Source organism: Somniosus microcephalus, chromosome 13, assembly GCF_052327205.1.
Source record: "Somniosus microcephalus isolate GS21.2 chromosome 13, FLI_Smic_1.0, whole genome shotgun sequence".
Taxonomy (NCBI): Eukaryota; Metazoa; Chordata; class Chondrichthyes; order Squaliformes; family Somniosidae; genus Somniosus; species Somniosus microcephalus.
The window spans coordinates 105,219,026-105,242,328 of record NC_140999.1 but is presented as its reverse complement, the minus strand read 5'-3'; the positions used below and the strand labels follow the sequence as shown (position 1 = coordinate 105,242,328).

The window sequence follows — 23,303 nt, the reverse complement described above, 5'->3', positions numbered from 1 at the left end:
ACCTCCTCGATAGAGTAAGGCAGGTTGCGGGCCTTGATGAAGTGGAAGAACCTGGTGACCCCCGGGTGGCAGAGGTCATTGTGGAGGGCCCGCAGTCTATCGATCTGCGCGCTGGCGCAGGTGCCACGCGATAGCGCATCCGGGGGTTCATTGAGCTTCCCGGGCCGGTACAAGATCTCGTAATTGTAGGTGGAAAGTTCGATTCTCCACCTCAAGATCTTGTCATTTTTGATTTTGCCCCTCTGCTTGTTGTTAAACATGAAAGCAACTGAACGCTGGTCAGTGAGCAGGGTAAATCGTTTTCCGGCCAGGTAGTGCCTCCAATGATGCACAGCCTCCACAATCGCCTGGGCCTCCTTCTCAACAGCGGAGTGTCTGGTCTCCGGGCCTTGGAGGGTTCGTGAAAAGGCCACGGGTCTCCCCGCCTGATTGAGGGTAGCGGCCAGGGCAAAGTCGGACGCGTCGCTTTCCACCTGGAAGGGGATGGATTCGTCCACTGCGTGCATGGTGGCTTTGGCAATGTCCCCCTTGATACGGTGGAAGGCTAAGCGGGCCTCTGCCGTCAAGGGAAAAAGAGGTGGACTTGATCAGCGGACGGGCCTTGTCCGCATAGTAGGGGACCCACTGGGCGTAATAGGAGAAAAACCCTAGGCACCTCTTCAGGGCCTTGAGGCAGTGGGGCAGTGGGAGTTCCATAAGGGGACGCATCCGGTTGGGGTCGGGGCCGATGACTCCGTGTTCCACAACACAGCCAAGGATGGCGAGGCGGTTTGTGCGGAATATGCACTTCTCCTTGTTATATGTCAGGTTCAGGAGTTGGGCGGTGCGGAGGAATTTTTCGAGGTTTGCGTCATGGTCCTGCAAGTCACGGCCGCAGATGGTCACATTGTCCAGATATGGGAAAGTGGCCTGCAACGCATTTTGATCTACCATCCGGTCCATCTCCCTTTGGAAGACGGAGATCCCGTTGGTGATGCCAAAGGGAACCCTAAGGAAGTGATAGAGGCGGCCGTTTGCCTCAAAGGCAGTATACTGGCGGTCCTCAGGGTGGATAGGGAGCTGGTGGTACGCTGATTTCAGGTCAATGGTCGAGAAGACGCGGTACTGCGCGATCTGGTTGACCATATCAGCTATGCGGGGGAGTGGGTAGGCGTCCAGCAGGGTGTAGCGATTTATTGTCTGGCTGTAGTCGATGACCAGGCGCTGCTTCTCGCCGGTCTTAACGACCACAACCTGGGCTCGCCAGGGGCTGGTGCTGCCCTCAATAATCCCTTCCTTCAGGAGCCGCTCCACTTCGGTTTTAATGAAAACCCTGTCCCCGGCACTGTATCGCCTGCTCTTTGTGGCGATGGGCTTACAGTCGGGGGTGAGGTTAGCAAACAGTGGTGGGGGGGTGACTCTGAGTGTGGAGAGGTTGCACCTGGTGCGCGGCGGGCAATTTGGAAGCTGCTGGCTGCGGACTGTGAGTGGGGGGAGGGGTCCACCGTACGCCATCGTAACACTTTTAAGGTGGCACTGAAAATCTAACCCCAGCAGGACGGCAGCGCAGAGGTCGGGCAGGACCAGAAGTTTAAAATGATCGTACACAGTCCCGTCTACTACGAGTGTCACCACGCAGTAGCCGCCGATGTCCGCCGACTGGGACTCGGAGGCCATAGAAATCCGCTGGTGCGCAGGCAGGACTGGGAGAGAGCAACGCCGCACCGTGTTGGGGTGGATGAAGCTCTCCGTGCTCCCAGAGTCAAAAAGGCAGATTGTATCGTGGCCATTTACCTTAATGTCCATTGTGGAACTGGCCAGCTGGTGCGGTCTCGCTTGGTCCAGTGTAACGGATGCCAGCGTAGGGGTCGGTGTGTCGCTGCGGGTATCAGATGAGGCGGTGTTGGGGGCCTGCTGCGTTCCGGCTGTCGTCCAAGATGGCGGCGTCCATGATCCCCATGTGGCTGGAGGCGTCCAAAATGGCTGCTGTACCGGTGGTTCGCACATGGCCGGGGAGGCCCAAGATGGCGGCCCGCATGGCCCACACGCGGCGCTGCTGGGGTTCGGGGTGGCTTTGGCCCTGCAGGCGCTAGCTAGTGTCCCTTCTTCCCGCAGCCCGAGCAGATCGCGTTTTTCGCCGGGCAGCGTGCTCTGGGGTGTTTTGCCTGGCCACAGAAGTAGCATTTCTGGCCTTGGGGCACTGCTGTCTGGCCTTGGGACACTGCTGCGGTAGTTGGGCCGTTGCTGGGGTGGCACGGCGCTATGAGGCGGTCCTACCATGTCCCAGGCTGTCATTCCCCGCGGCGTCCACGGTGCAGAGGAGTAGGCATCCATGCCCCGGTAGGCTGCATCCAATGATAGTGCGAGTTCAGAGGCCTTGTTGAGGTCGAGGTCACTCTGCTCCAACAGTTGCTGTCGGGTGTAATTGGATCTGTGGCCCGCTACAAAAGCGTCCCGGATAAGTTCCTCTGTGTACACGGCGGCCTTTACATCCTTACAACCACAGGCCCGGCCAAGCACAGACAGTGCCTGAAGGTATTCCACGGTCGATTCCCCAGGTTGTTGTTTACGACTCCCCAGAAGGTGCCTGGCGTACACTTCGTTCACTGGGCGCGTGTACTGGTCCTTGAGGAGCTTGATAGCGTCCGCGTACGAGGTCGCGTCTTGGATGACCGAGTACACTCGGTGGTTCACTTTGGAGGTCAGGACATCCAGTTTGTCCTCGTCTGATTTGATTGCTGCGGAGGCGGTCAGGAATTTTTCGAAACACTTAAGCCAGTGAGTAAACTTGGTGGATGAGTCCGCCTCCCGATGATCTAAGTCCAGGCATGCTGGTGTGAGGATCTTCTCCATTATAAAAATTTTGTTAATAAAATTGATGCGCTATCAATTACTCATAAAAGACTGAGAGTTAAGAGAGTAACTAAAGGCTTTTATTAACAAAAGAATGAAGGTCTGCCTCGACTGGTCGACCGGTCCAGAATACAAAGGGCTGGGGAGCAGTCACCTTTATACTAGGACTTGTGGGAGGAGTCAGCCGAGGCATGTCCAGGCATGTACACAGTGGAATACAAACAATGGTTTACCACAGTCACCCACTTTACAGTGGAGTAGGGTGGTCTCCCGAGCCAGGGAGAAGCCAGAGAACAGAGGCCCCCACTCAACAGCCATAAGCTGCGAGGGACCAGAGGCAGGAGGCACTCCAGCTTCGCTGCAGCCAGCAGCAATCTGCGACAGTGCCAGAGATTAGCCTGGCCGTCTGGAGACGGGCGGCATTTCTATTATAGCTATGTGTGTGTATATAGCGTGCTTTTAAGGTGTATTTTAAGTTTTGTTGATTTAACTGGTAGTTTAAAGAGTTTAAGTTTATATGTGTGCCGAATGTTTGTATTTTGGTCCGAGTTCAAGGGACCCGACCATGTCTCCACCTAAGGCAGCAGGTCAGTGAGACCTGGCTGCATGTCCTTTTAAGTTTTTGCAGGAGATTGGAAAATGAAGCAGCCATGTTCGCCCAGCCTGAGCTGGGCATCGAATGAAGATACGGAATGTTGGGGATCACCTCGCTACTGGACGAATCCAGGAGACCCCGCAGCGATCTTCAGGAAAAACCGGACAGGATCCAGAGGAATTTGCCTACTCCTCCTACTGGGAGGAGATGGCTCCAGCTAGGTGGGGCACGGCTCCCAACCCAGCACTATCCTGACCGAAGTTCACTTGCGGGAGACCTCGCTGTTGAGGAGTCACGATGGGGAAGCGCGGGTGCCTTGTCATAGGGACGCATTCCCCGGGGGTGGGTGGTGATGGCCCGGGAATGATTGTATAGAGGAGGGGGAGACCCAAGAGTCGCGTGGGTGCGGTCGGGGGAGGGAGGAACTCACCCGGGGGCCCACGGGCAAAGAGGATAAGTGTGGCTGGGAAGGATGAGTGGGTGGCCGGATCAGTGTGGGGCCAGGGAGAGCCGCCACACAGGCACCCATCATTTTCTGCAGCCAGTCGAGGGAAGACAGGAGGGGGAGGGACTGGGAGTCATGAGATCCCATACTCCCCGGTCTCGGTCTGTGCCAAGGTAAGTTTTATACATGACGGGTACCCCGCCTCCACAAAAGGACAAGGGAATGGCTCGGGGCTGGCGGAGCAGGCTGGTTTGTAAATCCATTCTGCCTGTTTTAAAGTTTAAGATGATCAAAGGGGCGTGGAAGGTACATTTACTGCCCGAGTGGGAGGAGCAATGCCCACTCGAATTTCGTGACCCATCATCGGCACATGATGATCGGGGTTCATTTAAGCATGTTGTTTAATGATTTTTTGTATTTTGTGTTGCAGCCCCAAGTTGAGCAGAGGCGTAGGACCCTCTCCGTGCTTGGGATCATTTTGATTACATTGTGCAACTAAGATTGCAACATTTTGTAATAAGTTATGATGTAAAAAAAGGTGATTATAAATTTGGTTTACATTGTATAATTTTACAAGCGTGTAGGGGTATGAGACCCCTTATTGAAAACTGAAGTATCTGTAAGATGCCTACCGTACCATGGTTTTTTTCTTGAATTTAAGGGGAATAGACGGGACAGGGATCAGTGGCAGATAGCTATTAGGTAAATACAGGGGATGGTTGTTTGTGAGGGGTCAGAAATTATTGTTCATTTCTTCAAGAGGATACTACAAGCAAGCTGGAAGTATCCAAGGGCGGACTGTAAGAATTCGCAATAATTTACAGTTCTGAAGATTAATTTTTTTGATTAAAGAATCCCTGGGCGTTGTGCTTTTAAATTTCCAGGGATAAAAATGGCTGTCACCACATGGCCGAAGACAAAGGACAATGCTTTGTTTACAAAGCAATTGAATGCTATTAGCATTTGTTTGTATATCGAGTGGATACATCTAAACTGCAGAAGAGACTTTTGTACCTTGAATGGGAAACGTTTAAGAATTGAATGGGTTTTTAAATCACCCAGCACTGGACAATAGGGCTGTTGCATTCTCTTTTGTTTCAGTCCAGGGAGCTCCGGAAGACACATTAACCCAGTCTAACCACTTTGAGTTAGCCAATCACAGCTTTCTCTTGTGTATTGGACCCTTTGGGCGGGGAATTTTGCACACAGCCCTTGCAGGGCAGAATGGCAGGACCTGACCAGGTATAAAGATAGCTGCTGAGAAGCTATCGCTCCTCCTTACTTCGCTGGACCACAGGTGAGCAGGGTGTTCTGACTCCTCAACAAGGCAACCTAGCAGGAGTTTGGGGTGGTGATTTGAGGGAATTGCTAAGATTGTTTAAATAACATTGTAGTCATTTTATCCCTCATTTTCACCATCTGCAACCCCCCTGTTATATAGTTTTAATGTAATTACTGTGTTTGTGTGGTATCATTTATTCTTGTGATTGTAGTTTATTTAGGTAATAAAACTTGATTTTTCTCTCATCCAAACCACTTGTCCTATTTTAATATCATTAATTATAAGTTCCTCCACTCAGAACTGAAGGAGGGGTAGCGATTCAAAACCACTGTTTTAAAATTGGTTTTATTGGAATTGGTCTGAATGCAGGCAAAGGCTGCAAGACCAGGAAAATTACTTTAAACCAGTTTAAAGAAGCCCCCAACCTTTACAGTGTTATGTAACTTCTTACATTTGTCCACCCCAGTCCAACACCGGCATCTCCACACCAATGTTGATCTTAAATCAGGAATCTCAGCATAAATGGTAATCGGGTATTTCCCTTGAAGGGTTCGTGCCTTGATGCGGCATTGGATTACCATAGTCATGACCCTTTCTTTTTTAATGTACCTCCTTTCGACATTGGAAAAGTTATAAGAATGGAACCGAATGGGCACTATGCTCTTTTCATTATTGAAAACTGCAACTGCCACTTTAGGTGATGACCTGAGATGAATATTGAGGGGAACTTGTAGGTCCCTCTGTTCCAGGTCAATGGCATTTTGTACTTCTCGGCATAATTGTTGCAATTTTGAGTTATCGTCTGGTGAAAATATGAATGGTCCTTTTTCTGCCTCGCCCACTCTAGCATACAGGGGTGCTGAGACCTCGGCAAAGGTTGGCATAAAGGATCGAGCAAAATTCAGGAATCCTAAACCAGCTTGCAGATTTTTCAGAGTTTTAGGATATTGAATGGTGGCTAATTTTTCTTTATAGGATTGAGTTGATCCTCTACCGTTTCCAGTTATTCGCAGGCCCAGGAAATCTACCTCTTCCATAACTAGTTGACTTTTATGTTGATTAAATACCCAGCAGTTGTAAGTCTGGATAAAACACTATCAATGGCTTTCAAGTGCTCTTGGAGATTGTCATGTGACAGATATATATCGTCCACATAAGAATTGATGTTAGGTAGGTCTTTTAAAAGGTCAATGATGTGAGCTGAAAAAAGAACAGGGTTGTTTTGAAATCCCTGGGGCAATCTGGTCCAGCAATACTGATGACCATCGGGTCGAGTCATTGCGGTTTTTGGCCAATCAGCCTTTTCGATTGGATGTGACCAGAAGCCGTTTGCTAGATCAATACAAGATTTATATTTTTCCCTCGTGATTCCAGAGAGAAGGGCTGTGGAATTTTGCTGTTGTGCAGTATGTGGGGCCGTTACCTTATTTAAGGCTGTATAATCGACCACTAATCTCCACCTCCCATCTGGTTTAGCAACACCAAACAATGGTGAATTAGTTCTAGATGCCATTTTGATTAAGACACCTTGTTCTGTTAGTTCTTTGAGCATTGTTAGATCTATTTTTCCTTTGTGGTCTTGAATAGGCCACTGTTTTTTAGGTTTGTGCCAGCCAGCATCAAGTGGGTGGGGTTTGATGTCTATCTTTCCACATTGATTTGGATGGCGTTGTAGATAAGGGTAGTATCTATTAATGAGTTGCTCGAGGAGGTCTTTGCCTCCCCCCTCTAGGCAAGTTCGATCAAGCTGTGTTCGAACATGTTTTTCCATGTCATCCTGGTCTGTGGATGCTTCTACAGGTCTGGTTCAAATTTTAAGGTAATGTTTCATGTCTCGTTGTTCTATAATGAGGGAACAGGTCAATTGTGGTACCAGTCCTACATCTAGGGTCACCGTGATTCCATATATAGTAATAAGAAGGTATTTTGTAAAAATTAATAATTTTGGTTTTGTCTTGTGTGAATCCTCCTAATGATTTTTTTACAAATTGGGCTCCCCAAATCTGTCCACTTAGTTTTTATAATTGCAGGATCTATTACAGTGTAATCAGCTCCCGTATCAAACAGGGCCTTCACTTGTGTGTTTGTGGGCAAGGTTGCCATGGCATAGGAGAATTCAAGAGGCCTGAGTTTCATTTGCTGCTTTGTCTTTAATTATTTTAACTGATTTTTGTTCCTCCCTCTTGGGGGTATCATGTTTTCCAGATCCCCGAGGGGGTTTGTTGGACCATTTATTATCTTGACGATCCTCCTGTTGGGGTGGACGTTGGATCTTTTTGATCCCAATTTCCGTTTTCTCGGTACCCTCCCATGGCTCTCTGATAGTTTTGGCCAGTGTAAAAGCTGTCCCCATAGGGAGTCCACTGCCCTTCGCTTTCCTTTCGAGGTCTAGCCCCTCATCTATCCCATCTTTCTGGGAGAAATCGGTCTCGTATTGTGGGCGAGTTGGGGGTGTAAACCTTCTGGAATACCCTCTTGGGGGTCCCGAGCCATGAGTTTTGTTTGGGCAGGGTGTACTTGAGACTTGGGTCTATACAGTTCTTCTTTCTGAGTACCAAAGGTACCTTCTCCAGTTTTTTTATCCCTAGTTTCTGATCTCATTATAGGTTTAGTTTGGGGTAGACCTAAGAGGTCATGATTTAATTGGATAATGCGATTGACATTATCCCATCTTTGTTCGTTATCTCAATAATCATTTAGAGCACCCTCACAGGCAAGTTTGAGGACTGTATTTTGGATTGATTGGTCAGGCAACCGTGGACAATGTCCCAGTTGTCCTGTGTAAGTACTTTGCCTAATCTGTAGGCAGCTACCAGCTCTTTAGTTGTGGCTGTATTAGTGAGTATTTCCTTGATGGAACCCATTACATGCCCTCCCCGAGTTGCCGTGAGAACATAAGCGTATATTTGAACCCAGTTGTTACACTGGTTTAATGGGGGAATTAAGTCTGAACTTAGTATCATCTGCAGTAGTTGCCTCAGGTGTTGGGCATTCCAATTTTGGCAACAGGTTTCCAATTTATCAAGGTTAGTTATAATCCAGCAGGTTTTTTCCTGGCTGGTGTTTCCCAGTCTACCACATATTGTGTAGATAGAGCTCAGGTTTACTTGACCTAGGGGCGCAATTTGTGGTTGCTGGGGTTGGCTTACTGGAACAGTAATCAGTGCGCCTCCAGCATTTAGATAAGATTGAGCTAATGCCTGTCGGCATTGATTATAACGGATTCTAAGCTGCCAATAGTTTCCCCGAAGATTCTGGTCATTTATTTCATCATGAGTTTGCCACCTTAACCGGAATCCATGACCCCAGGAGCATAGGCTACTCCGGGTCCTGCTATTCGGCCATGGTTGCCACCACCTTGTTGGGCACCATTCATTAGGCCTCCCAATTGTGCAGGTGTGCATCTTATCATTAAGGAATTTAGTGGATTTGGAGTATTTGTTTGATTATCTGACTGGATATTCTGTATCCCCTGGTTCTGGGGATCAACATTAACCATGCCATGAGTTCTAACAGCTCCTTCGGCATCAAAGCCTTCTATTTCAAAAATTATCACTTGGTCTTGTGGAGGTACAGGGATAGGATTATTTCCCCTAATAAAGCAATCATTTGAATTTCCTAATAAAAAGACTTGGCCAATTCAGACAGGGTTTGCCATTTCATCAGGACCGAACCTCGGTTAGGGTTTAATATGAACTTTATAAGAAATTTCTAGACCTCAATGGTATATTGAGGGAGTTCTGATTTAAGTTCTACAAGGCCTGATCAGGGACTTGTCGTCTCTAGAAACTTAAATCTGGGTCTTAGTACCACTGTCAGTAAAACACTCCTTCTATACTTAACAATCTATAAGGTGGATATAGATATAAATATAAGTATAGGTTCTGTATCAACTCATTAACACACACATTGGGCACCAACTGAAGGGATAATTACTAGTCCTAGCCCTTTTCGGGCTACCCCAGACGTTCACCTTCAACTAAAGTTAGAGATAGCCGAATCCTATAAGATGCTTAATTGGGTCTGAAGGTCCAGACTATCTCTCCCTAAAGGAAAGGAATGACTTGAAGATGTTGCCATCCTCCAGATAGCACTTTTAATAAGTTTAACTAGACTGTAACCTTTCGGATATTATGAGGGTCTGGAATACTCCCCCAGAATTCTGCAACTCCTCACCAAAGAGTGTACAGAGATTGAGTTCATGAGTTTGATACAGAAGTACTCTGAGACAATTCTAAAAATATATAGATTTATTAAAGAACCGACATGTAGTTAACAGCTGGTGATTCAGTCGCAACATTAACAGTTCAAAATACAAATAGCTTATGATTCTTATTCTCAGAGATCCTTATTCTCAAATCTTAACTTTGCTACATTTTTACATTTCTACTTCTTATCCTTAATCCAGGATATCCACCAAAATCAAATACCTTGATTACCTGAGACTCAGAGAGTTGTAGGCTTACAGAGTGCTTCTCTGAAGCTGAGAATCGCTTGCCCCTTCCAGTGACTTCTGTTTTCCTATTTGTAAGTTCTATATTTTATACCCTTTTTTCAGTGGTATATCCTTTGAAGTTTTCTACTGATGTAAGCTAATTATCTCTAGTCATCTTTCTGTTGACTTCTTTCTATTTTTACTGTCAATTCAGCTGTTAGCTTGCAGAATTCTGTCTGCTGTGTAGGTGTTCAAAACTTATCATAAAAAATGGTTATAACAGATGTATCTATTTGGTGCCATTTTTACGAAGGACTTCTATTCAATTCTTAAATCACCTTAGCTGGTTGTAAGTAGACTTCGAGTCTCCTATGTGTTCCAAGTTCAATACAAAAACCATGTGATTGCTTGGTGCATCTAATGGTGTCATATTTATGAAGGAATTTGGTTCTTTAATGTTCTGTGTTTCTGTTTCCCAAAGTGTTGGTTTTATGACACCTTAACATTATACCATTGTGCTCTTTCATGTGCCTGTTTACAAAAGTGTTTGTTTAAAACAATTTTACTGGGTAAATCTTATTGTGTTCTTTCTAAAGCTCAGACTTTCTGGAAGCTCCAATGGTTTGCTTCAATAGGGCCATTGTTTCAGTGTCAACAACTGATTTTCTCTCAAAAGCTTGTATGGTGTTTACAGCTTTGTGTTAATAGCTTATCTTATCTCAAAAACCTGAATTCTGTTTACAGCTTGTGTCGTTGAGGCTTTTAGATTTTTAAACCCAGTTTTCATGTTTTAATAAAGTCAGAATTCTGTTCATCGAATGGTGAATTTCTCTGTATAGGTATGGCTCATTCCTTTACACCCCAACCTCCCTCATAAAGCGGGGTGAAGGGATGCAGACCTGGTTTCTCTGAGGGGTGGAGAGAAGAGAATCTGAGAAGTTATAGCTATGAGAAGAGACTTGAGATACTGGGACTATTTCCACTGAAGCAAAGAAGGCTAAAAGGAGATTTAATAGAGGGTAATTCAAATTAGGAATAGTTTTGTTCAGGTGAATAGGGAAAAACATAGAGGCATCAATTTTGAATGATCATTAAATTATGTTATCGGGACCCAACATGCATATGTGAAAAAGGACCCCACCGACTTTGTGCGGGTGTCCTTTCCGCCTGCTCAGTTGAGCAGGTTAACAACAACAACTTGCATTTATATAGACTTTAACATAGTAAAATGTCCTAAGGTGCTTCACAGGAGTGTTATCAAACAAAATTTGATACCGAGCCACATAAGTGGATATTAGGGCAATAGGTAGGTTATAAAGAGCGTCTTAAAGGAGGAAAGAGAGGTAGCAAGGCAGAGAAGTTAGGGAGGCAATTCCAGAGCTTAGGGCCTAAGCAGCTGAAGGCATTGCCACCAATGGTGGAGCGATTAAAATCGGGGATGGGCAAGAGGCCAGATTTGGAGGAGTGCAGGGATCTCTGAAGGTTGTAGGGCTGGAGGAGGTTACAGAGATAGGGAGGGGCAAGGCCATGGAGTGATTTGAAAACAAATGAGAATTTTAAAATCGAGGTGTTGCTTAACCGGGAGCCAATGTAGGTCAGCGAGCACAGGGGTGATGGGTGAATGTGACTTGGTGCAAGTTGGGATACGGGCAGCCGAGTTTTGGATGAGCTTATGTTTAAGGGTGGCGGAGGATGGGAGGCCGGCCAGGAGTGCATTGGAATAGTCAGTTTAGAGGTAACAAAGGCTGGATGAGGGTTTCAGCAGCAGATGAGCTGAGGCAGGGGTGGAGTCGGGCGATGTTACGGAGGTGGAAATAGGCGGTCTTAGTAATGGCGCGGATATGTGGTCGGAAGCTCATCGCAGGGTCAAATACGACACCAAGGTTGCGAACTGTCTGGTTCAGCCTTAGATAGTTGCCAGGGAGCAGGAAGGAGTCAATGGCTAGGGAACAGAGCTTGTGGTGGGGACCGAAAACAATGGCTTTGGTCTCCACAATATTTAGTTGGAGGAAATTTCTGCTCATCTAGTACTGGATGTCAGACAACTTAGAGACAGTGGAGTGATTAAGAGAAGTGGTGGTGAGGCAGAGCTGGGTGTCGTCAGCGTACATGTGGAACCTGAAGTCGTGTTTTCGGATGATGTCGCCGAGGTGTAACATGTAGATGAGAAATAGGAGGGGGCCAAGGATAGATCCTTGGGAGACACCAGAGGTAACAGTGCAGGAGCAGGAAGAGAAGCCATTGCAGGTGATTCTCTGGCTAAGACTGGATAGATAGGAATGGAACCAGGCGAGTGCAGTCCCCTCTGGCTGGATGATGGTGGAGAGGCAATGGAGGAGGATGGAGTGGTCAACCGTGTCAAAGGCTGCAGACAGGTCAAGAAGGGATAGTTTACCATGGTCACATAGGGCTTGATAAGAGCTGTTTTGGTACTGTGGTGGGGTGGAAACCTGATTGGAGGGATTCAAACCGGGAGTTCCGGGAAAGATGGGCATGGATTTGGGAGGTGACAGAAGGTTCAAGGACTTTGGGGAGGAAAGGGAGGTTGGAGATGGGGCGGTAGTTTGCAAGGACGGACGGGTCAAGGGTTGGTTGCTTGAGGAGAGGTGATGATGGCAGATTTGAAGGTGAGGTGGACAGAACCTGAGGGGAGAGAACCGTTACCAATGTCAGCTAACATGGGGGCCAGGAAGGGAAGTTGGGTGGTCAGCAGTTTAGTGGGAATAGGGTCAAGGGAGAAGGAGGTGGGTCTCATGGATAAGGTGAGTGCGGAGATGGCATGAGGGGGGATAGGAGAGAAACTAGAGAAAGATGTGAGGTCAGGGCTAGGGCAGGGGGGAACCTTCGGGGAAGTTTGGCCCGGTGGGCTTTGGGAAGGGAGGGAAGTGACAGAGGCAGCTGAACAGATGGTCTTAATCTTAGTGACAAAAAAGTCCATGAGCTCTTTGCACCTGTTGTTGGAGGTGAGGGTGGAGGAGACAGGAGAAGGGTTTAAGAAGTGGAGAAGAGAAGCCGGGGATTATCTTTGCATTCTAGGATGATCCTGGAACAGTGAGCAGTTTTGGCCGAGGAGCGCAAGTCCTGATAGTGCTTTATGTGGTCCAGCCAGATCGGACGATGAACGGCTAAACCCGTTGTCCGCCATATACGTTTGCGCCCCTTGGACTTAAGGAAGTGGAGATGAGGGCCGTACCAGGGGAACGATCAGGGTGAGAGAGCATAATAGTTTTAATGGGGACTAGGGCATCAAAGGTGGAGGTGAGGGTGTGAGTGAGCAGATCAGTAGCTGCAGAAATGTCATGATGAATGGAGGGCCAAAGGCTGGACAGTTGTGATTTTGAAAGTGTAGTTGTATGTGAATTAGAAGAGTTTTTTCCAGTCACAACTGGTCAGCTCCCGGCACCTCCAGAGCAGATAAGTAACCTGGGTGATTTTAACTACCCACCCTCTTTACATTTCTTTAACTCTTGATATGGCCTGGTGTGTTGGCATTTCAACATACTGTGCCACGGAGGAGAATGACATGGGTTTGTGCCACATGATTCCTCACACAATGAGTGCCTGATCGCTGCTGTGCTACGAGGGAGATTGAGGGGGAGAAGTACCTCAGGGTGGAGGGGTGGCTGTTACTACAGGATTGCTCCTTATAGTTACTGGTTGAAGAGCTACATTGGCAGAGATCTGGGACCAGGTCTCACCCCCACCTGCTCAGGCCATTATGTAAAAATAAAGATGTCAGGCCTTCAAAAGGAAACTCTTATTAACACTGTGAAAAACAGCATACGAAGAGATAAAAGTCTGAAGAGATGTACCTGTAGGTGGGGTTATCTTCCCTGGGAGTGACCTGCCTCCAATCAGTAAGGCTGAGGAAATGATCATGGAAGTAGTGGAGCTGGAGGATGCATGCCAGGAGGAAGGATGAAGGGAGCAAGATGCTAGCAAACAGCTCAGCAGTGTCGTACTGCTCTAAGCCCAGGTCTTTCAAACTAAGAGAAAAAAAAAAACAGGATTGTAAGTTGACAACAGTGACTACACTTCAAACTTACCTCATTGGCTGTAAAGTGCTTTGTGACGTGTTGAGGTTGTGAAAGGCGCTATATAAATGCAAGTTCTCACTAAGTAAACATCCAGACGTTCCGCAGGAATAGATTGGGGTAACTTTTTGGTCTCCACCTGCTGGGTGGTATTCTGGGTCAGTGGATCAACTGCCCGTTATAAAACCCGCCTGATTAAATCAATGGGATAAAAATCGGGCAGGTTCTACAACGGACGGGCGATCGGCTCCACCGGATTCCCACCCAGGCGATACCCCGATGGTGTAACTGTGACACACCCAAGTGTTGGTCAAGCCGCAGCTCCAGTGATACATTCAGTGCTGGCCACCGAGGCATCTCCAAGGTCCGGATGCTGTACAACGTCATGCATCTATATATCACCTTTAACGTAGTGAAACGTCCCAAGGTGCTTCACAGGAGCGTTATCAAACACCAAGCCACACAAGTAGATATTAGGACAGGTGACTAAACGAGGTAGGTTTTAAGAACCATCTTAAAAGGAGAGGTAGAGAGGTTTAGGGAGGGAACGCCAGAGCTTAGGGTCTAGGCATCTGAAGGCACGGCTGCCAATGGAGGGGCGAAGAAAATCGGGGATGCACACGAGGCCAGAACTGGAGGAGCGCAGAACTCCCGGAGGATTGTAGGGTTGGAGGAGGTTACAGAGGCAGGGAGGGGCGAGGCCATGGAGGGATTTGAAGAAAAGGATGAGAATTGGTGGACGGGGAGCCAATGTAGGTCAGCGAGCACAGGGGTGATGGGTGAACGGGTTTGGTGCGAGTTAGGGTGCGGGCAGCAGAGTTTTGAATGACCTCAAGTACAGGATATGTAATTAGTTGTGATGAAAGGTTTGAAAAACTTGGGGGGCAAAATTTGGCTGCTTTGCGCAAAGCAACTAGTGCCCTGGTGCGGCGCCGCTACCGCCTCCCGTGAAATTCAGCGGGAGGTTAGCGGCAGCAGTAGCCGGTAGCGCCCCGCAGCACTGCGCCTCCGACGATTAAGACATCGCCGTGCGCTGCGCCCCGCCCGCAAACTTGGGTCGCGCCCCCTGACGTACTGCCGGACACTATGTCCGACGCTCAGAGGGGTGTACGTGCGGCCGGGGTAGCGATATTTAAAGGGGAGGTGCTGGGCGGCCATTTTCTTTCTGGCTGCCTGCCAGCACCTGCCCCCTCTGATCAAGAGAGATGTGAAAGATACTATGTTGTATAGAAAAAGTCTGTCCTTAGCACTAGGTTCAAGGTAAACCACACTTGTAGGAAAAGGGGAAATAGGCACAAATTGGGAAAAGGTGAGTGAGCACTGTACCTGTCCTCGGACATGCCCATTATCTGCTGAAATAGCCAAGAGACTGTCTTAAACTGATAGGTGTAGATAGCAATGAGCACCAGCATTGAATAAGACACAACAGTCATCCAGAAATACCTCAGGATTTGACGCCACCAATCGTAATGTACCTGTAAACAAAAGAGGGAATAAACTGCAGCCTGTGTTGGGTAGGGATTTCAGAGTCACTCCTCGCACTGTCTCAGTAACTTCTCCCAGCCAGAGCCCTGTGTTACTGACTGTATCGCTACTGATGTTAATCCAGCTCCCTCACATGGTTACTCAGTAACTCCTCTGCTCCCACCCCCCATGCCTAGTGTTACTGACTGTATCTCTCTACTGATGCTAATCTAACTCCCTCACATGGTCACTCCCCCAGCACCCTATGAGAATTACCTGGTATGCTTTTATTGACACCAACACCCTGGCTGCCTGTGCTTGCAAACATCGCACCACCACATCTACACCGCGAATATGCAGTCTCCAGAGAATAGAACTGCTACACTAGTAAAGACATGCTGATCCAAGCCAACTTGAACAACCTACCACCGATTCGTCTCAAATCTAGAAGGTCATTTTGGACCATTGCCGAAGTCCTTCAGCGTTCTACCCTCAGCCTTGATGACCGATGGCGAAATGCTTGGAAGAACTGCGACATACAGAATGGATTCCTTATAGAGGACCCCACAGTACAACCTGAAAGATCAAACCTTCCTCGCAAACAGTGGGTAACCATCAACCACCTCAGAACCGGTCATGGTAGATGCTGCCACCTTCGCCGTAGATGGAAGATTAAAGCATCCCCATCATGCGACTGTGGAGCTCCTGATCAAACCCTGGAGCACAACATTGAGCACTGCCCTCAGAGGAAATTCACAGGCAGCCTACAAGATATCCACGCTGTTACACCAGAATATCCTGGATATACAACTTAGATACTGACATTTGATTTGCTTTGCTACTACCATACAAAAGATGACGAAGAAGCTCCCTATGTTACTGACTCTATCTTTCCTGATCCCACCAGGTACAGTAACTGTGCTAGGACTGGTCCGTGTGTCCGATACAACTAGTTGCAGTAACTGGGAATGAACCATTCCATGTGTGGTGTAGTGACTGTTCTGGGACTGGTCCGTGTGTTTGATTCCATTTGGTAGAGTAACTGAGCTGGGAATCGTCCCCATTTCTGATCCCACCAACATGGTGGCTGGGGTGAGTTGGCACCTTGTCCTGTGTCTGCGAAGTAGAAATACTGAGCATGCACCTACCTGATACAGGGCCACACAGAAGAGAAACAGCATGATGTAGAGGATTTTATAGACCACGACTCTGCCATTGAAACTAATGATGAAAAACATGGCAGCGCAGCAATAGATCCAGTATTTGATCAATAATCCCTTAACAACACAGCCAATCATTGTCATCAGTGCCCCTTCCTTCTGTGCACCCTCTGTAGACACAAGCAGAAAGACAAACAGAAAGATGGCACGTTAACTGTCAGCAGTTTTCATTCACGTCAATACTGAAATTTTCACACAAAGCGGGGTAGAAATTTGGCACTCTCTCTCCCAAAAGGCTGTGGATTCTAGGGCAATTAGAGCCTTCAAGGCTGAGATCGATAGACTTTTGTTAGGTAAGGGTATCCAGGGATATGGAGCTAAGGTGGGTAAATGGGGTTGAGCTCAGGCATGATCTAATTGAATGGCGGAGCAGGCTCGAGGGGCTGAAGGGTCTCTTCCTGTTCCTATGTACAGACCATCCCAAGCCGAAGAGCCACTTTAGAAGCCACTGATACCAGTGAGACTCCTTGTGAGTTTCTGGGCTCACTTACAGCCCCCTTCTTTTGGATAGAACCTGCAGTTGCACCCTGGAACACTGAGGGGATGTGTACCTCAAATCAGGAAACCCTATTCACCAGTTTCAGGAAAGGCAGCTGGAAAATACACTAGTGGTTCCTCCCACTGACCTACTTGATTGTAGCCATTGCCCTCCCCTCGACTAGAGTACCAGTCAAACACTGTCACCTCTCCCACTGGACATTCAACGACAGTCTCTCCAGCGTTAACCTTGATTCAGTGGTAGTACTCTCGCCTCTGAGTCAGAAGGTCATGGGATAGAGCAAAGGCGGGTAAGTGGAGATGAGGTACAGATCAGCCATGATCTAATTCAATGGTGGAGCAGGCCTGAGAGGCTGAATGGCCTCCTCCTGTTCCTATATCAACCCCTTTCTTTCTTTACGTGTCCCCTCCTTCAATTTTCTCTCCTCTTCTGAAGATGGCAATGGGGTTTTGGTGCTTCAGGTTTCAGCAGCTCTCAGCTTTAGCTCAGGCCAGCCTGACCACTGGATGCAGGGGAGTGGGTGATAATAACTTCTACAACAAGGTAACTAATTGATTTAAGATACTTTGCTATTGAATGCAGCCTAACGAACCAGTGTGTTACATGTCTCCATGAGGCTTATCCCAGTTTAGTGTCTACCAATATAATAATTGAATGAGGCAGGGAACAGTGAATGATAAAGTTAGTTGACTGGGGAAGGGAACTAGCCCAAGTAAACTGGCAAGAAAAAACAGGCAAGTAAGACATTGCACAAATAATGGGGAACATTCAAAGAGGAGATGATTAGGTTACAGACCAGACATATTCCCACAGGAAGTTAAGAGGTTGGAGCAAAAGCTGGAGTTCCTTGGATGAGCAGAGAAAGTAAAATTAAAATGAGACTTTTTTTAAAAAAAGGTGACAAACTTAGGTCTTGGAGAGGGTCCAGAGGAGATTTACTAAAATGATACCAGGGATGAGGGACTTCAGTTATGTGGAGAGACTGGAGAAGCTGGGGTTGTTCTCCTCAGAGCAGAGAAGTTTATGGGGAGATTTATGGGGAGAGGTGTGAAAAATTATGAGGGGTTTTGATCAATGTTCCCCTTAAGATGCAGGGCTGCACAGCACTCTGCAGCTCCCACGCAGCTGGCTCACCAGCTTTTAGATAGGAAAAAACGCACATGCGCAGTTATTTGAATGGACCACGCAACCAAAAAAAAAATTACACGGAACATTTGTTTTGATAGGGAGAAACTGTTTCCACTGGCAGGAGGGTCGGTAACCAGAGGACACTGACTTAAGATAATTGGCAAAAGAACCAGAGGGGAGATGAGGAGAATTCTTTTTAATGCAGCGAGTTATGATGATCTGGAATGCACTGCCTGAAAGGGTGGAGGAAGTAGATTCAATAGTAACTTTCAAAAGGGAATTGGATAAAAACTTGAAAAGGAAAAATTTGCAGGTCTATGGGGAAAGAGCAGGGGAGTGGGACTAATTGGATAGCTCTTTCACAGAGCTGGCACAGACACAATGGGCTGAACGGCCTCCTTCTGTGCTGCAAGATTCTATGATTCTCATTAGGATAAAAGATGCAAATGATATGGACAACTTTGCTAAAGTGATAACCGCAGCAGAATCACATGCTCCTTTTATTCTAGATACCCCAGCACTGATAGACACCATCTGTTTAATACAGGAGAGAGGGAAGTAGAGCACGGAAAGAATTCATGAGCTAACACTGGCCACGTGTCTGGCCACATTGTGAGGGAAGAGAATTTCTTACCCGTCTCCTGCACGCTGACCTCATTGAGCGGCACCTGTGTCCGTTTTCTCATTTCCTCTTTTTCGGTCAAGTGCTGATGCAGTAAAAGCCAGAAGGTGAATGTGTAGATGATCTGTAACACGGAATATGTACCAGTGCACTCCAAGTATCAGCAACTAAAGCCCACAGTCAAATCCAGCACAATCCCAATCCACCACTTTTGCACTCCATCCCGCTTGTTTTGAAATGTTTTGGACCTTTAAAGGGAAATGCTCAGTTTCCAGGGAAGAGAGTCAAAATTGGGCAGGGATTAGATTCAGAAGAGAATGAGGGCTGCCAGTCAAGCCTACAAACCAACCAATTGATGATAACAATGGACGATTCCCTACCCCAACTGTCATAAGCAGAACACATCGCTAAGCAAAGGCAAGGCTGCTACTCAAAACTGATCGTTATTGATGAGTGGTGAGGCTGAATGGGAAAGATTTAGTGGAATTGTTGAGGGTCTGATTCCCCCCCAAACAACGATGCCCTTTAACCTTTCTTTCCCGGGCAGTGGATGGATGAGTCTGGTCAGACTCTCTGATACGGGGTGTTGGATTCTACTTCACTTGTATCAGAGATTGCCAAACATTTTTTGCTGAGCTTCATATCCCATGCATGCTCCCCTCGTTCTAAGAAATAGTATTTTGGCATAATTAATGTTGATGTAGATATAACCAATGACCCAGAATACTTCAGCAGTTTTGTCACGTTAGGTGTTTTAAAGCTGCTCCCTTACACTTTTGGATTTTCCATTGGCTGGGAAATTCCTTGGATTGGCCTCACTTTTCCTGCAGTGTGGCAGAAAACCCGTTGCAAAGTAATGCTGGCGAAGTGGGAATAGAGCTGAGGAAGTTTTCGGACAAAGTCACTTGTTTCTCTCAAACATGCTACACTTACCACATGATCATCTCTCAAATTACATGTATCCCAAGGAGTGGACTTTTGGTCCTCTTCACTGTTTACCATGCTTCATATTTTTGTGTTGTCTGTAAATCTTGATGTTGTACATTATTATAAACACTGGCATGGACCAGTTGGGCCGAATGTCCTGCTTCTGTGCTGTAAATTCTATGTAATGTCCAGACATTTATAAATATTAAGACCCCAGGGGGTCACCATTGTTTACATGTCCCCGTCCAAAAAGAAATCCATTAATTACATACTCTCTGGTTTCTGAGTATCTGACCTTTATGTCTGCCATGCTTCACATTCCCCCCACCTACCCCCATAACCTTGTTGAGCGCCCGCCCCCCGCCCCCCCCCGACCAGTTTGGGAACCTCTGACTTGTATTATGCAACTTTGATTAGGCACATACGCTGTTACAATGAGTTCGATGATTGACACAATTATTGTTGATCATGCTCCGTACAAACCTTGGCTCCCAGATGCAAGCATGGCGTGTCTGAACGCTTCAGGTCAAAGTCGATCAGGACAGCGTTGGACACTCCGGGGAAGAGCTCAGCCTCACTGAGCTGCAAGCCTGTAAAGAACTCCTGGGTTATCAGCAAGTTCCCATAAACCACCAAAAAGGGAGAGCTCAGCTTCGCCCAGCGCTGGCGGTCGCGGAGCATCCAAATCACGCAGGACCAGATCAAAAGGGCGAAGGTCAGCCAGCTGTTGAAAGTAATGCTCCAGACCTGAGGAGGAAAAGGAGAATGATCGTTAAGTGGCAAAGCCCTCTCTACATCAAAGGTCCTCTAGCAGAGGACCAAACCATCTATCGCATCACTGCCTCAATAGAGCAACAAAATTAACCCAGGAATCAGAAGTTTAAGTTCTGAGCAAAAGTTCAGGAAGCTGGGATCGTTTTCTTTGGAAAAAGTGGAGGTTTGAAGGTGACCTAACTGTTTATGAAGGCAATTAGCAAAATTGAGCCAACTAAAGTGTTCACTGTGGTGAAGGGTTCAAACACAAGGGAGAAGTTAAAACACAAAGAAGTATGAAGGAAAGACAAGTGGGAGGTTTTTATCCAAATGTAATGAGAGTTGTGAATTAAATTATCAGGGAAAGGTCTTGACACTAACAGTATAAAAGTGGTCAAGAGATCTATTGGAAACAATTTGAGAGAGCAATGATTGTTGGAAATGGTGAGATTTGTGGGATATGGTGAGATGGAATTGAGAGAGGCGCGATATAATGGTGAGATATATGAGAAGGTGGGTAGGAAGGACTGAGGGATAAGGTGAGGATGAATAGGTAGGATTGACATATAAGGTGGGTAGGTGGGATTGAGGGATGTGGTCCGAAGGTGGGTGGGTGGGATTGAGGGATGTAGTCCGAAGGTGGGTAGGTGGGATTGAGGGATGTGGTCCGAAGGTGGGTGGGTGGGATTGAGGGATGTAGTCCGAAGGTGGGTAGGTGGGATTGAGGGATGTGGTCCGAAGGTGGGTGGGTGGGATTGAGGGATGTGGTCCGAAGGTGGGTGGGCGGGATTGAGGGATGTGGTCCGAAGGTGGGTAGGCGGGATTGAGGGATGTGTTGCGAAGGTGGGTGGGTGGGATTGAGGGATGTGGTCCGAAGGTGGGTAGGCGGGATTGAGGGATGTGTGGGTAGGCGGGATTGAGGTCCGAATGTGGGTAGGCGGGATTGAGGGATGTGGTCCGAAGGTGGGTAGGCGGGATTGAGGGATGTATTGCGAAGGTGGGTGGGCGGGATTGAGGGATGTGGTCCGAAGGTGGGTAGGCGGGATTGAGGGATGTGTGGGTAGGCGGGATTGAGGTCCGAAGGTGGGTAGGCGGGATTGAGGGATGTGGTCCGAAGGTGGGTAGGCGGGATTGAGGGATGTATTGTGAAGGTGGGTGGGTGGGATTGAGGGATGTGGTCCGAAGGTGGGTGGGCAGGATTGAGGGATGTGGTCCGAAGGTGGGTAGGCGGGATTGAGGGATGTATTGCGAAGGTGGGTGGGCGGGATTGAGGGATGTGGTCTGAAGGTGGGTGGGCGGGATTGAGGGATGTGGTCCGAAGGTGGGTAGGCGGGATTGAGGGATGTATTGCGAAGGTGGGTGGGCGGGATTGAGGGATGTGGTCTGAAGGTGGGTAGGCGGGATTGAGGGATGTGGTCTGAAGGTGGGTAGGCGGGATTGAGGGATTGAGGTCCGAAGCTGGGTGGGCGGGATTGAGGGATGTGGTCCGAAGGTGGGTGGGTGGGATTGAGGGATGTGGTCCGAAGGTGGGTAGGCGGGATTGAGGGATGTATTGCGAAGGTGGGTAGGCGGGATTGAGGGATGTGGTCCGAAGGTGGGTGGGTGGGATTGAGGGATGTGGTCTGAAGGTGGGTAGGTGGGATTGAGGGATGTATTGCGAAGGTGGGTAGGCGGGATTGAGGTCCGAAGGTGGGTAGGCGGGATTGAGGTCCGAAGGTGGGTAGGCGGGATTGAGGTCCGAAGGTGGGTAGGCGGGATTGAGGGATGAGGTCCGAAGGTGGGTGGGCGGGATTGAGGGATGTGGCCCGAAGGTGGGTAGGCGGGATTGAGGTCCGAAGGTGGTTAGGTGGGATTGAGGGATGTGGTCCGAAGGTGGGTAGGCGGGATTGAGGGATGAGGTCCGAAGGTGGGTGGGCGGGATTGAGGTCCGAAGTTGGGTAGGCGGGAATTAGTTGTGACGAAGTGTGGGCCAGGTTTCCTATTCTAACAATATGTTATTTCCACAGAGCTATTCCATGACACAGAGGCCACAAGTTTATTTAGTTTGACTCTCACAAATTTGAAACTCCAACAATCTTTAAATAAAACTGAAAAACTTTCAGATTTAAAAAAAAAATAAATGTTAAAATGAATAATGTCAATCGTGTTCAGGCCACGTGATAAACACAGTCCTTTAGCTTGAATTGAGTGTCTCCGCAATGGTACGTGACACTGATACCTCGCACCAACCACACAACTATTTTAATGAAGGTATTCCAGCTAGTGACAAGACGTTACATAGTGATGTGTGTGAATTCCATGACAGAGTGCATTTCCCAAAAAGTGGCAACAAATTGAGTTTTTCCTTGAGATATGCAGATGTCTCGCTGGAGATATATTCTGCAGCTTCCAGCGAGAGTACAAGTAGCACCAACAAAGAGCTAAAAGGAAGTCCCGCCTTCACCCGTACCATCATGAATATGAGTGCAGAGGTGTAGCTCTGCTGCATGATGAAGTGGCCAGTGATCGACAGGCTGCTGGGCGGTTTCTCAGCATCATCTCTTCGTTCCGTCTCCGTGTATGCTTCTGTAGGGGAAGCAAAAAGAGAGCTGAATACTGTCCTGAAACATTACAGGAGCATTGAGAGGTTGCAGAGAAGAGCAACAGGACTCACCCAAAGTGTCAAAAGGTTGAGCAATGCAGAGAGGTCAGATAAGCTTAAGCTGAACAGTAGAGAAAAAGGCAGTAAAGGAAGGACCTCAGCAAAGTATCGAAATAATCAAACTTGAATGAGGTACAGATCAGGTAAACCTAGAATATCACTTCAAAGTAAACCTGAGGACATGAAATTAAGTAAGTGAAAGTAAATTTCAGAATGAGGAATATTTGGAATAATCTGTCAGGCCCGTAAAGAGGCAAATATATTATAGGTGTACAAAATACAGTTAGATGCCATAATGGGAGAGTTAATGTACCAGAGGAAGGGTCAGTGCGCCAGAGGAAGGGTCAGTGCTCCAGAGGAAGGGTCAGTGCTCCAGAGGAAGGGTCAGTGCGCCAGAGGAAGGGTCAGTGCGCCAGAGGAAGGGTC

The 23,303-nt window shown here is 47.7% G+C and overlaps 1 protein-coding gene across 1 annotated transcript in view; it reads right to left on the bottom strand.

Annotated features, from left to right (window-relative positions):
* LOC147108520 (piezo-type mechanosensitive ion channel component 2-like) overlaps positions 1-23,303 on the bottom strand; it is a 318,148-nt gene that overhangs the window by 164,132 nt on the left and 130,713 nt on the right. The window contains 6 exon segments of the mRNA XM_086004280.1: positions 13,402-13,575; positions 14,950-15,098; positions 16,236-16,417; positions 18,569-18,680; positions 19,967-20,230; positions 22,686-22,801. Coding sequence (XP_085860406.1) covers positions 13,402-13,575; positions 14,950-15,098; positions 16,236-16,417; positions 18,569-18,680; positions 19,967-20,230; positions 22,686-22,801 — 997 coding nt within the window.